The 14,374-nt window shown below is 36.4% G+C and overlaps 1 protein-coding gene across 2 annotated transcripts; it reads right to left on the bottom strand.

The window, feature by feature from the left end:
- Positions 1–12,907: 12,907 nt before the first annotated feature.
- On the bottom strand, positions 12,908–14,083 carry PDHA2 (pyruvate dehydrogenase E1 subunit alpha 2). Of its 2 annotated transcripts, XM_024574952.2 has the most exons (2): positions 13,553–14,083; positions 12,908–13,477 (listed from the first exon to the last, which is right to left on the bottom strand). In XM_024574952.2, the coding sequence occupies exons 1-2, from the start codon at positions 14,081–14,083 to the stop codon at positions 12,908–12,910; spliced, it is 1,101 nt and encodes a 366-aa protein (XP_024430720.2). The 2 variants fall into 2 exon arrangements, with proteins under 2 accessions (XP_024430720.2, XP_024430719.2); XM_024574951.2 differs by having other exon boundaries at positions 12,908–14,083.
- Positions 14,084–14,374: the final 291 nt, after the last annotated feature.

The following is a 14,374-nucleotide window of genomic DNA, read 5'->3' as shown; positions in this document are numbered from 1 at the left end:
CAGCGTCCACAGACACAACAAGGAGAGGCGGAGAACAAGGTCCCACATCTTAAGAACTTTTAATATCCTAAAATTTTAGTTGGTTGGCATTTTCTTCTTTACCTTTATAACAGGCCTTATAAATTTGATGATGTTTCCTTAACACTCAAAACAATGTAATATAGTGTCATAAATAAATATTTGGGGGCAAATTAACTAAATATTGGGTTAATAAATAAATGCTAAAATATATTTTTGGATATAATACTGATCTGTTAGTATGTGTTATGAATACATACTAAAATATTATTCACTCGTTTACACACTTGATTCAAATTTCCTTACTTTTTACCTAATGTCTTTTTTCTCTTCCGGGATCTCATTCAGGATACCATATTACTAGTCCTCCTGTCTCTGTAATCGCCTCTTTTCTTGTTTTCAGATATTCCTTGTTTTCGATGACCTTGATAGGTTTGGGAAGTACTAATCAGGCAGTTGGTATAATTTTGCTAAATAGATATTTGATGTTTCTCTCATGATTAAACTAGGGTACATGTCTTGGAAAGAAGACTATGGGGTCCAAGTGCCTTTTCCATCACCTCATGTCAAGGGTGCATACTGTCATCACAATCTATCATTGTGGATGTTAAGCTTGGTCACCTGACTTAGGTACTGTTTGTCAGGTTTCTTCACTGCCAACTTATTAAACTTCCCTATTTTCAATCCACATTCTTTGGATGGAAGTCAGAATGCACAGTCTACATTTAAGGAGCTGGACTTCCATCATAACTTCCAAGTTATGTTTCACTTACTTGAGAGTAGAATATGTACAAAAATTATTTGAAATTTTTCTGCACAGGGGATTTGTTCATTATTGTTTCTTGTTTGTTTATTCAATTATTATCTATATAAGTATGAAGGAACTTCTAATTTAAATCAATGGCATCTAGTACTAATGAGAACTATTAAAACAGGGATAATTTTAAAAAGCCTTATGTCTGAAAAGGCAATATGACTTTCCATATATGATTTACTAGCATATGGCTTGCCAAGTTGCTTCTGATGGTTAAAATAAAATAGTCTCAGGCACACTTTTCTTTGATTCTCTCTTTTATCTTTGAGCAATATGTATCTTTACCAGCAAAGAAAGGGAAATAAAATCTATTCTCAGTTCCTCTTTGGAACTCTTTAGGAAAAGCCAGATGGAAAAAGCCAGTTTTACTTAAGAGTAACTTTTCATTTTCTCTTTTTCTAACCTACATATTCAGTTTTTCTCCCTATTTTAGTTCAAAAATATATATTTTCTTTATTTACTCTTTATTTATGGAACATTTACCATGTGTTCTTTGTGGAAGATAATGAACAAGTTTGCTATGTTTTTTTGCACATAATATTTATTGTAATTTAATTTAGTTCATTCATAGTTAAATTAAGGAAAGCAGATATTAGATGTAGTCAAACCCACCACATTTTTTAACCATGTGTCCACCAGCAGTACATCACTTTTCTCCTTTCTTCTTATAATTGCCTCAGATACTTTGGTTCAAATACTACACATCTTTTAGGAGATCTTAGAAATGTTCAGTTCAAAACCCAGAACGTCATGGAGATCATAACTGGCTAGTCACAATATAGAAATCAAGGAAATTTTCTTGATGAGGCACAGATACTAAAATTCCTCATGATTATAATTAGTATCAACCCCAAGTTCTGTATTATTTGCACATATAAAAGACTGACATACAGAAAATGGAAATATAATGCTGCATAGTGATTAGCTAGCATCTTGTGTATGTTTGGCACTTTCAAGAAAAATGGAAACCATAAAATTGATTGCACACATTTACTATCAGAGACCCCATTTTTTAAGATAGAAATTCAAGTCAAATTTTCTAGACCTCAAAAAGTGATTTATTCTAAAAAGTAAATTAAGCAACTTCTGAATACTGGCCAAAGAAACTGGTCTTACATTAAGAATTTACATTCGCCTGTTATTTAATTGTATTCCAAAACTGTGCTGTGACATATGGTGTTAATGTTACCTTACACTTCCAAGGATCTTCATCCAAAAATTGTTATAAAGATAAACAAATGCAGTGACTTTTACCTGGACTTAACTGTTGGGTGAACCAATCTAGTGCAAATACAGCTCAGTTTGAAAGAACAAAGAAAATTTTAAATGTAGTAAAACTCCAGAAAGATCCCTTTTGAGCTAAGTATTTGTAAGCCTAATTTTACTACGTTATTGAAGCCCAAATATTTTGCTTCCCAAAATACTACTGTAGATGAATATCCTGACCAGGACTGTCTTTTCACCCAATTCTGCTACCTCTATATGACACAATTATGTTTATTGTTTTTAAAACTGTGTTGATTCAAAAATGTGCCCCTTTTACTTGTAGGACTAGAGCCTTGTATATCACTTTCTTCTTAAAAATACCTTCTTACTGACTTAGGTAAAGAAAATGCTGAAACAATTAATTATACCAAAAAAATTTGTATTTGCTGTATTAGGTTGAATTGCATATGAATGTCAATTGGAGAAGAAAAAACAAAACTTTACCTAAGTATCCGTGTAATACTTGAGAAGCTATTATGAGTGAATACAAAACTCTAATTTCTAATTTTAATTACCAAGCTCTAAATATAACTAAATAATATTCCACTTCCATTTAGAGTACTATAGTATGTTTTAAAGATGGGATGTAAGAAATCAAGTGACTATGACAGCGATTTACATATGTTAAGCTATTCTATGTTTAAATAGAGGTTTCCTAAATACATATACTGTTTTGCAGGCATGCACATAAGTTAATTTACAGAAGAAGAGGCAGTCTTGAAGCAGGACATGATTAACTAAAACATGCAATATCTGTCTGTCTATTTAATGCTGACAGTTATTATATCTTACAACTTTTGCACAGTATATCCTTAATTATAACTGCAAAGAGAGGACAATTTACTCAGCAAACAAAGACTATCATTCTATGGGACAAAACAGAACCAGCAGGTTGGCATCTGCGAATTATGCAAATACAGGAGTTGAAAACAACTAGGTCCTAATAAGCAACTTCTATTCCGCTGGAAAGGGGAGTGGGGGAGCGTTCTCAGATAATTATTAAAGTTGGGAGGGCACTTGTTCCCAGGGTGCATCTCAGGGAGGACTCGTTTGTTTTGGCTTGCCTCCTCAAGTGGAAATTTAAGTGTGAATTAAAAAATGGCATGCTGAGTTTGAGGAATGGATTCTTTTCTCTGCCAAAGAGCAGCATTGGATAGAGGGCAACATGTCATTGATTTTGAAGCTCCAATGTGCTTTTTATACCCTCATGGTGAATAGTAAGTAGTTTAATGCATTTTATGATAGAATCTTTATGAATAATGTTAATAAACATAGGGTTTACACTGCTTCTCATTTTACTTGACAGAATGTTGCCACCTGCTCCTTAATATTTTTGATTAACACTGAAGTTCTTATTAAGGAATAAAAAGAACAAATTTATTCTCAAAGGAAACATTTACAGGCATGTAAAACTTATTGTGTATCTGACAATTTTTTTCTAAATTAGCTAATATGTACAAGGTCCATAGCATTGTAGAGATTTGAAAGGTTTCACACTAATAAAATCTTCACCACAAATACTATGTATCATACTAAATTTTGATGAATAGAATGTGACAGGATTATTAGAAGATGGGGCAGTACAAAGTGAATATGTAATCTGGATAATAAAGATAGGCAAGCCACACTCTTAGCAACTCATGCCTACACTACATACACACTCAATTCAATTTATAGTCCAGGCGACTTCTAAATTTTCCACAGAAAATCTGTATAATGCAATAAGAAGAACACTTACTGAGTTTTATAAATCATTGAATAAAAATCATGACTAGGCTTTTGGAAAGACATCTGGAATCTAAAGACCTTTGTGAAAGGTGAGAGACAAGTAGAATGTTTCTCTGTAAATATATGTGGAAAAAAATCAAGCCTTCAACATAAAACAGGAGATGAAGAAGAGGAGAGGGGAAAACATAACTACTGTTTGAAACACCCCGTATGTGCCAAGCACCAAGGACTGTACGTGTGTTAGCTTCAGTCCTCACAACAGCGCTATCAGGTAAGTGTGATTGTGCCCCTTCCACAGAGTAGTAAATGGTGACTCAGAAAATAAGTTAATTCAGCCAAGATCACACAGCCAGAAAGGATAAGATTTAATTCATTTGGTTCTGACTTCAGGTACAGTTGAGTCCAGTTGACTACAATCTAGTAAGAACTCAGCTCTTTTTCCTCAGCATATTCAGTGAGTAAATGAGGAATCATTCAATGTTCAGGCGGAGAAACTGTGTTTCTGATATCTTTAGAACTGCCAGAGCTTCATTTTTGTGCAGGTCTTGGTTCTGATCTCAACATTTCAGTAAAACACAGGAAAGCAGAAAGGGTTAAGAGGAGTATCAAAAGACATTGAGACAGCTGACAAAGGATACCGGAACATAATTTAAATCACGAGAAATACGAACCACAAGAACTGAGTTCACAATATGCTTTCATACTGGTAGTAAACTATAGTGCTTTGGTTCCAAAGTAGCATGTGATATTCCGCATGACTTCTATAGACTTTTGTCTAACGGAAGCTGTAAAATCTTACAAGACATCAGGGAAGGAAAAAGCTCTCCAATTCTTCGAACTTAAATATTCCCTAAAGATGTGATGAGCTGCTCACTAGGCAGCACTGCCGCCCATGTGGATGGTGGTGGAGAAATTCTCTAGACACTGCTGGCCAGTTACTCTAAGACTCTAACGGAAGTAAATTACAGAGTACTTTCTAAAGTGACACAGTATCACCCCAGTAATGTGCAGATAAAATGTTCCACTGAAATCTAAGAGCTCACACTCGCCAGAAATATTATTAAAATAATTGCTTCCTCCTACTTTTTTCTTATTCTTTGGCAAAGTGCTACTTCATGTGGCAGCAGGTTTTTAAAAAGAAGGTAGCATAAACTATAGCAGGACACAGAAACTACAAAGGCAGTGTTCTCCCTCTTTAATAATTCTTACTTATGACTGCTGACCTAACACAGCGGCCTGGAAAGCTGCCTTCTAATAGAACATTTGTGGATAATTGAACTCCTGCTCATTGTTCAAAAGGTCATGAGATTTGAGCGGGCTCTTTTTCTTTTGGTAAATTATTCAGCTTGAGTATTTATTGGCCTGTCAAAAGGAAAGTATTGTATGAACTGTCTCCGTTGCTCTTCAGTGTTTCCTAATTTGATTGTGTTCTTTCTGTGCATAACCTTGACAGAAGATTTCCATCTCTCTTCCTTAGATTCCAGTCCAGAGACCTCTTATCTTTGCTCTTTGCTGTATAGATCAACATCATGAATCAGACGGACATGACTTAAGTCAATGAGACCGAATTATAATACTGATTAAATGGAGGGTTTGGGGTTGGATTTTTGTTTCAAGCTTGATAGATCATTGTTTTTATTAATATTAGAAAGCATTCATTAAAAAGAATCTACAATAGGAAAAATGGGGCTAATTTTGAAGGAATTGCTAGAATTAAGTTATCTACAGTCATCTATATTACAATTGAATTGTAAACTCTTTATTTCCCAGCCCTGCTTCTACCACAGTAGCATCTTCACAATTTCTACATGCACGACTGTAGTTAATAGGTCAATGCACCTTAATTCTGAATAAAATTTGGGTGCAGCCTGGGGAAGTCCACTACTTTTACACTGTCCTGCTCTCCAAACTTACTAGTCCCTCATAACTATTTTCTATGTCTAATGCTGGCTGCAGGACGATTACTTGTCGAGAGTGAGAAGATCATGAGAAGTAAAAGGGTGGCTAAATTTGTGAAAAATGTACTCCACATACAGCTCTCATTTTCTTCTGACCGCTGCAATCCTTGCACTTAGCTACCTGCATCAAATTGAAGAATTTCGTTTATCGCTGTCAGATGAGGAAGAGTGGTCTCTTCAAAACGTTGTCCTTTTTCTCAGTGAACAGCTCTCTCATCCTATGGGCCAGAAAGCCTCCTTTTGTTAATCATCTTGGGTTTACGTAGAACTGAGCTAGAAAAACTTCTTCATTTAATTTTTATAAGAGCCGTGTGGGTCAACCTTGTTATACATGAAGTGGAGAGACAGAGAGTTAAGTCACCTTCTCAAGGTACCGTTTCTTAGAGAAGACAGGGCCACGATTTGAATCCAGATTTAAATGACTCCAAAGTCCAGACTCTAACTTATTTCTATGTCACATAAATGCTGGATTGCTTTAAAGCCAAGTGATACTGAACAGAAAGTATTAGGTTCTAAAGGGCCTGTCAGTACATGAGATGCTGCTGATTTAATTCATCCGCCCAATAGGTATTGACTTCTATGATAACACAAAGTTCACCAATATAACAACCTACTACTCCCAGTTCCCTTGCTCTCATTTGTTGTATATCTCTACCTCATTCTCCTCATATTTGGTTCAGTCTTTTATCTCTCTGCTATATACATTCACCAACTTGGCTTAGTTCCTGACTTACTTCATTCCAGCTTTGCCTCTCAGGTTTTGTTAATGCCGAGTCCTTAGCCACCTAGATTCCTCTTTACTGCTGGGTAGACTGGTCATGAATAGCTGTGAACTCCCAACGACTTTCTCACATACTGCCTTAGCATTTCAAGTGCTGGCTTCAACTCAGCAACGCCTGATACTCACCAACCAACAGAAAACTTCTAAGCAGACTAGAGAGAAGCTCTGTCATAAAATTGCAGATATAATCTGCAGTGTGTTTCTTGACCTATGGTTGACATTTTAGAGTAAAATCATAAAAGCCTAATGTTTAAGGCACTTTAGTTTATCTGAAAACCAGCCTCAGATGGTGGGAAAATATATATCGAACAGTTGTAGTTTTATTCCTAGGCTTTCTTATTTTAATTGGAAACTCATTTCATCCCCTTGAGATTTCTAAACTGTGAACCTCTGCACTGATACGTTTTCTGCTTTAGAGTTGGTTTAACCTCCGTGCTGACATAAGCTTTCTGCTTTAGAGCTGGTTTACAAGCCTTCGTCTGCTCTCCTGACATCCTGACTTGGAATGCAATTCTCATTTCTGCTGAGTTTAACCTCATTTTGTATTCTGGTTATCTATTGCTATGTAACAAATACCTCAACAATTCGATTCTTAGATGCAAACATATTATTTTGCTTGTGATCAGTACATTGAGAATCTGTGCAGTTTGGTTAGTAATTCCACTTTTCCTCAAGCCATGGTACTCACTTGTTGACTTTCAGTGAGCGAATGGGCGTTTTGGAGGGTCCGAGATGGCCTTCACTCACATTATCTATTGTCTTTGCAGTTTGGCAGGAAGGCTGAGCTCAGCTGGAACTGGTGAGCAGAGTGCCCCCCATAAAAAGTCTAGCAGGGGGTTCTTGATGTATTTGCACTTTTTAAGTGGAGAGTCATAACTCCCAGAGATAAGCTCCCAAGATACATGAAGCAAAATGTGCTTGTTTCTTATGCCTTGGGCCCTGAAACACATCATTTCTGCTGCCTTCTCATGGTCAGAGCAGACATGGGCCCACCGGATTCAAAGGGAAGGAACATCAGTCTGTCAGTCTCGCCTCTCAGTGGGAGGAGTATCACAAAATTTGTGGCTATCTTTCATCGCTTTACCTCCTATCCCCTATGTCTGTTTCCCTCTCAATTTTAGTCTGTATTTCCACTATAAGCCTGAAAATCCGAATTCAGTTTTTAGTAATTAATAAAATCCCTTGGTTCTAGTTTAATTACATTCATTCACTTATTAACACGTTTTTTTTTATGTTTTACCTATTACATGCTTGAGTACTATAAGAAGCAATAATTAGAAAGCAGTACAAAAAAGTAATTTTCAAAATATGGACTTTGTTGCCTGGCTTTGAAACTTGCCTCCACCCATTATAAATTATGAAATCTTGAGCAATTTATTTGAGCCTCAATATCCTCTTTTGTAAAGTGCAGATTAAAATGCTCATATTATGCAGATACTAAAAATATTACACAAAATGATGTATATTAAATAGTAATAATATTGCCCTGCATTCAGAAGCACACTAGTAAAAAAGAACAGTAGCTATGATTAATAGCTGTCATTATTACTCACTATGTGAGCCTGTATTAGCCATTTAGTGTTTCTAGGACTCTTCTTTCATGTGTGTTTTTGTTCTGTATAATTAAGAAACTTGATTTTTTGTTACGCTTATGGTTATGGTTTATTACAGTGAAAAAATATACATCAAAATCAGTGAAGGGTAAAGACACATGGAGAAAAGTCCAAGAAGCAGGCACAAGCTCCAGGTGTCTCCTCTTAGTGGAGTAACATGGAGACAGATGAGATGAACTTACCTGGACAAATTAGTAGAGCATGGCTGAAGGCCTCAGGCATACAAAAACATTCTTATCAGGCAGAATATTCAGAAATTATCTCCCAAGAGTGTGAATACAGGCCTTTCTTTAGGGCCTGCAGGGTCTGAGCAGCCTAGGCCAGCTGGGGCCACTCCTTCCCTCCCACATACTGCTCTATGATGATGATAATAGGGGCACCTGGGTTCAGGGAATGTGGGAATTGTGTTCATTGTTCTCAATTTTTCTGTAAAAATCTAATTGTTTTAAAAATTAAAGTCTATTAAAAATCGAAATCCAATTGGACAAATAAGTCATATATAGGCTGAAAAATATTCAGGCTATATATGAACATATTTTAATAATTGTCTTCAAGTTATTTTATCTAATTGAGATTGTACCATAAGAAATTCTGTTGTGCCCTGGCTGGTATGGATCAGTGGATTGAGCACTGGCCTACAAACCAAAGTGTTGCTGGTTCAATTCCCATTCAGGGCACATGCCTGGGTTGCAGGCCAGGTCCCCAGTAGGGGGTGCTTGAGAAGCAACCACACACTGATGTTTCTCTCCCTCTCTTTCTCCCTCCCTTCCCCCTGTCTAAATAAATAAATAAATAAATACAATCTTTACAAAAATAAAATTCTCTTGCATTGTCTTGGCCTAATACTTTTAAAGTTTCTTTTATCTTTGTGTTTATAGGAAAGGACTGAACATTTGCTTATCAATACTAACTTTTACTATTCTTAGTAGCCAAAAAGTAAAAGGTCCAAATGTCCATCAACTGATAAATGGACAAATAAAATTTGAAGTTCATCCTGCAGCAAAACTTGGAAACATTATAAGTGAAAGAAGACACACACAAAGAATATATATGTAATATGATTTATGAGAAATTTTCAGAATAGGTAAATTCAGAGACAGAAAATAGATACATATTTTCCAGAGGAGGAAGAGATGGGGGAATGTGAATTGACTGATAATGACTATAGGTTTTTTGGGTGGGGTGATGATAATATTCTGGAATTAACAGAAATAGTTACACAACTTTGTGAACACTAATATCTACTGAATTTTACACTTTAAGAAAACAAATTTTATGGTATGTGATTTATATTTCAATTTTTAAAACTAGCTCTTTCTCACAAATAAATTGTTAAATTTCAATACCATCTGCTCTGTTTTTTGTACATTAGATTGGCAGACATGTCAGTTGTTAAAAATAAACATAATTCTAATGTATCTAAGTATTCCCTTTGTAAAATTTTCTTAACTTCCTTCCTCTCTCATTCCATTACACCGATATGCACACAATCCTTTACCTTTATGGAGTATCCTAAAGATTAAAATAGTAAGAACTCTTCCTTTTCTCAGACCTTCTAGCATTGCTGTAACAGGGGAATTCTTATGATCAGAATGATTTAATAGGTCACTAGTGTGTGGATAAAATAAACTGAGCAGCAGAGTAGTGTAGACAGGTAATAGAATCAAACTGTTGCATTTCTACACATCTCTAAATTACAGCTTGCTATTAATTTATTGTTTGATCTAATTGAAAACAACAGGGGTTTTTGTCTTCCTTTTTGCTTTTTTGTTTTTGCTTGTTTTGTTTGGCATCATCATAGAATTGTGTGAAACTAGTGATATGATTAGAGTGCACCCAAAAGCCTGGACATAATTTAACACAGAAAACATTGAAAACTCCCTGCTTTAATGAAATTTTAAAATATGTATTGTGACAAATGTACTTTATTTCTCTAATATAATGAAACTGGATTTTTTCCTGAAGTAAATTTTCTGTGTAGCTTGGTTTAGTGATGGTTTCATTTCTAATCAATTATTTGCATCTTAAATTTTACTGATATTAAAAGAATCCATAATATCAATAAACTTTTAAAATGATTTCTGTATATTGTATATAGAAAATAGCTTTAATTAAACAGCTTATCTTCCACTTGCAAGTTTATGAAATAAAACTATATCCTAACAAATAAAAAGTAAAAGATTCCTTTGTCATTTAAAAATGTGATTATTTTGACTATTATGAGATGCTCTTATGTTTTCATTAAAAAAATCCAATCAAGGTAACTCTAAGCTGAATCTGAATAATCAAAGCACATTAGCTAGTAACATCACTAATTTATAAACAAACCAGTGCTTACCTCTGCTTTCTAAATTCTGAGTGGTAATGTCATCTGACTTGTTTACACCCGTTTGGGGAAAGGTATGGAGTTTAAGCCTGTGCATATGTGTGCACATATGTTCCTGCATTCACAGACCTCGAAACTTTTGGCTTTCTGTTAGAAAGTGCCTAACTTTCATTTGTAGAAGTATATGCTATATATTGAAGGTTTAAGCTTTTCTAAAGTAAAATATAATTAACATCTAACGTAATACTAGTTAAAGGTGGAGGTAGCGATTTGCTATACGTATGTATAATGACATAACCACCAAAATAAGTGTAGTTAACATTCATCACCATGCAGAGTTACATTTGTTTTTTCCAGTGATGGATTTTAACCTTCAAATACTGATTCTTTTGGTGTTTTCTACAAACTATTTTTCAATCACTGGCAAATTTTGATTTTTGACTTTAGGAAGTCTATCTCAGAGGGGTAAGATCGGCAAATACCATGCTCAGTAGGATGTCAGGTCATTAGTCAACTATAACCACAGAAAATGTTTCCACAAAGGTGTAACTTGCTAATGGACATGGAATTAGACTGAAAAGCAAACTTGCTTAATCCAAATGAGATTCTCCTTTGAAAAAAAAAAGTTATTTGTGAGTGTTCAGTTCTAGCCAAAGAAAATATATTTTCAACTTTTTATCAGTATCACCTCCTCTGCTCTACTCCCTTGATGTCGACACATTTTTTCATTCATTTTTCAGTCTGAAATTTATCAAACTAGTTTATGCAACAAATAATAGCACAAATGGATTACAAAATAAGGGTTGCTTTATCTTGAATGTTAAAGCAAAATGCTGTTTCCCCCCTAGATTTTTCTTTATAAAGTTCCTTCAAGTTGGTATGCTAAAAATAATGCAATGAAGTCCATCATGAAAAAAAATACCCATCTCCTATGTCCCTCTGCCCTGATATATATTGTTTCATTGGGAAAATGCTCAGCTTCTATGTTGATGGCTGTGACATCAATATTGAATATGCATGTAGGTGTGTGCTCTCAGGCACATTTTTATAGTATGTTGTATTGCTGGGTAATTCAAGTAAACTATTATTGTAAGTTGCATAGCGGTAGGATGTCATGATACTTTGGTGAGGCTTGAAATTACCTCTCCACCTCAGGATAGGACTTTACTCACAAACCCCTGGCAAGGTGGAGAACTATATTTTCTTTGAATAAGAGTACTTACTAAAATAACAGAAAGTGTAAACAAATAGAACTATTACAACAAATAATTTAAGTTAAATAATTATTTTTTTCTGTTTCTTTTTCTATTTCAGACTTTTATACAGCTAAAATACTCTCTAAGATATTCACACCATTTAACTAAAGAAGGTGGCCATTAGACTAAGGTGGCTCTAAAGCCTTGGTAGCCTATTTAATCAAACCAAAACCTCGGCTGGAGTCCATGTACTCAAATCTGAGAAAATGAAACACTAGGACAGCCAATCACAAGCCCTTGACAACTAGAGTTTCCCAAATAAGGCAACCACTTAAGCTATAGCCAATCAAATTATTTCCTTGTTTTCCTTCTTTATGAAAACATCTCCACTAATTCCTATTGGAGAATGGCTCTTGTCTTTTGCTGGCACTGCCTGATTCTAATGAACGTATGCTCAAATAAACTCTTGAAAATTTTGTGCTTCAGTTTATCTTTTTTTTAAATATATTTATTGATTATGCTATTACAGTTGTCCCATTTCCCCCCCTCTCACTCCACTCCATCCTGCCCACCCCATCCCTCCCACATTCTCCCACTATGGTTCATGTCCATGGGTCATACTTGTAAGTTCTTTGGCTTCTACATTTCCTACACTATTCTTACCCTCCCCCTGTCTATTTTCCACCTATCATTTATGCTACTTATTCTCTGTACCTTTCCCCCCACTCTCCCCCTCCTGCTCCCCTATTGACAACCCTCCATGTGATCTCCATCTCTATGGTTCTGTTCCTGTTCTAGTTGTTTGCTTAGTTTGCTCTTGTTTTTGTTTTAGGTGTGGTCGTTAATAACTGTGAATTTGCTGTCATTTTTACTGTTCCTATTTTTTTATCTTCTTTTTCTTAGATAAGTCCCTTTAACATTTCATATAATAAGGGCTTGGTTTATCTTTTAAATTACTAAATAATTAACTGTATAATATCATCTAATATAATAAAGGACAATTGAATAATATCCCTTTTAATTGAGAGTAAGATTTTCACTGATCTCTTTTAATAGACTCAATCTCAATTTCTTTCAATAACATTTACAAGACTTTTGTTTTCTGGATTTTATTTATTCCTTATTAACAAAAGTGGGCAAATACTTTCTTAAAGTTGACCATGAGTGTTCCTTTGAAGGACTAAATATAAATTTACAGAGTATCCCTTTAACTGATGGACTTAAACTTGACCCACTGATTTGCACCGCGAACTTCAAAGGGGGGACTGTCACTGTAGATATGATGGCCTATTTCTTCCAAAGGTGGTTCAGGATCAGTTATAGCAAACTGGGCTGCATCATCAATTTCTTTCCTCACTTCAACATCAATTTCCTTCAATTCTTCAACACTGGTAAGGTTGCTGTTTACCATTCTATCTTTGAGAAGCATAATCGGATCACGCTTATTTCTTACATTTTGAACTTCTTCTCGTGTGCGGTAACTGACTCCAGGATCACTCATACTGTGTCCGTGAAAACGGTATGTCTGCAGCTCCATCACTATGGGCCCCCTTCCAGATCTACAATAGTCAGCTGCAAACTTAATTGCCTCCCGAACACATAGCACATCCATTCCATCTACCCTTAGTCCAGGGATAAAATTTCCTCTCTTGTAGTAATCAGTGCTGGCTGATGCTCTCTCAACAGCTGTTCCCATTCCATACTGGTTATTCTCACAGATGAAAATACATGGTAATTTCCACAAGGCTGCCATATTGTAAGCTTCAGCTATCTGACCCTGATTGGCAGCACCATCCCCGTACACAGTCAAGCAGACCTCATTGTTTCCTTTATATTTAGAGGCCAGAGAAACCCCAGCTCCCAGGGGTCCCTGAGCGCCCACAATGCCGTTGCCCCCGTAGAAGTTCTTGGAATACATATGCATGGATCCTCCTTTCCCTTTAGCACAGCCTCCTCTTCGTCCTGTCAGCTCTGCCAGAATTGATCGGAGAGAGAGTCCACGAGTGTAGCAAAAGCCGTGAGCCCGGTAGGATGTGATGATGTGGTCGGTGGGATTTATCCCGGCCTCCAGGCCCACACAGCAAGCCTCCTGACCATCACACAGGTGACAGAAACCACGAATGAATTTCTGTTTATACAGCTGATCTGCCTTCAATTCCATTCGGCGAATAATCTGCATCATCTTGTAGTATTTGAGCCCATCCTCCCGAGTGAGCACTGCTGTGACTGGGGGGCCTTCTTCCAACCGATAAAGATCACATTTCTTAATTTCAAACGTAGCATCATTTGAATAGTTGCAGGATGCCACCAGCACTCTGCTAGCAGGCTTCTGGGCGACTCCGGACAACACGCGAGACACAGCAGCTACGAGCATCTTCTTCATGGATGTCGGCAGACGGTGGAGGCGGCAACTCCCAACTGCCTGGAACCAACTGCGCCCCCGGACGTCCTTCCAGCCTCGTTCCTCGCTCGAGAGCACGAGGGCACGTGACCGTCGCAATGGCCTCACTAGTGACAGAAGCCGTGTCAGGAGCGCTGAGTCGATCGCTGTCCTCCAGCCTGGACTGGCGGGTTTTTACAGGGCCTCCCTGGTGGAAAATTAAGAATAAGGGTTGTTTCTTTCACGTGAAGACTTGGCTGAACGACACACCGATCCTAATTAACGCCAGTGTCG

The sequence above is a fragment of the Desmodus rotundus genome, chromosome 4 (assembly GCF_022682495.2).
Source record: "Desmodus rotundus isolate HL8 chromosome 4, HLdesRot8A.1, whole genome shotgun sequence".
Classification (NCBI taxonomy): domain Eukaryota; kingdom Metazoa; phylum Chordata; class Mammalia; order Chiroptera; family Phyllostomidae; genus Desmodus; species Desmodus rotundus.
This window is presented reverse-complemented; position numbering and strand designations above follow the sequence as displayed.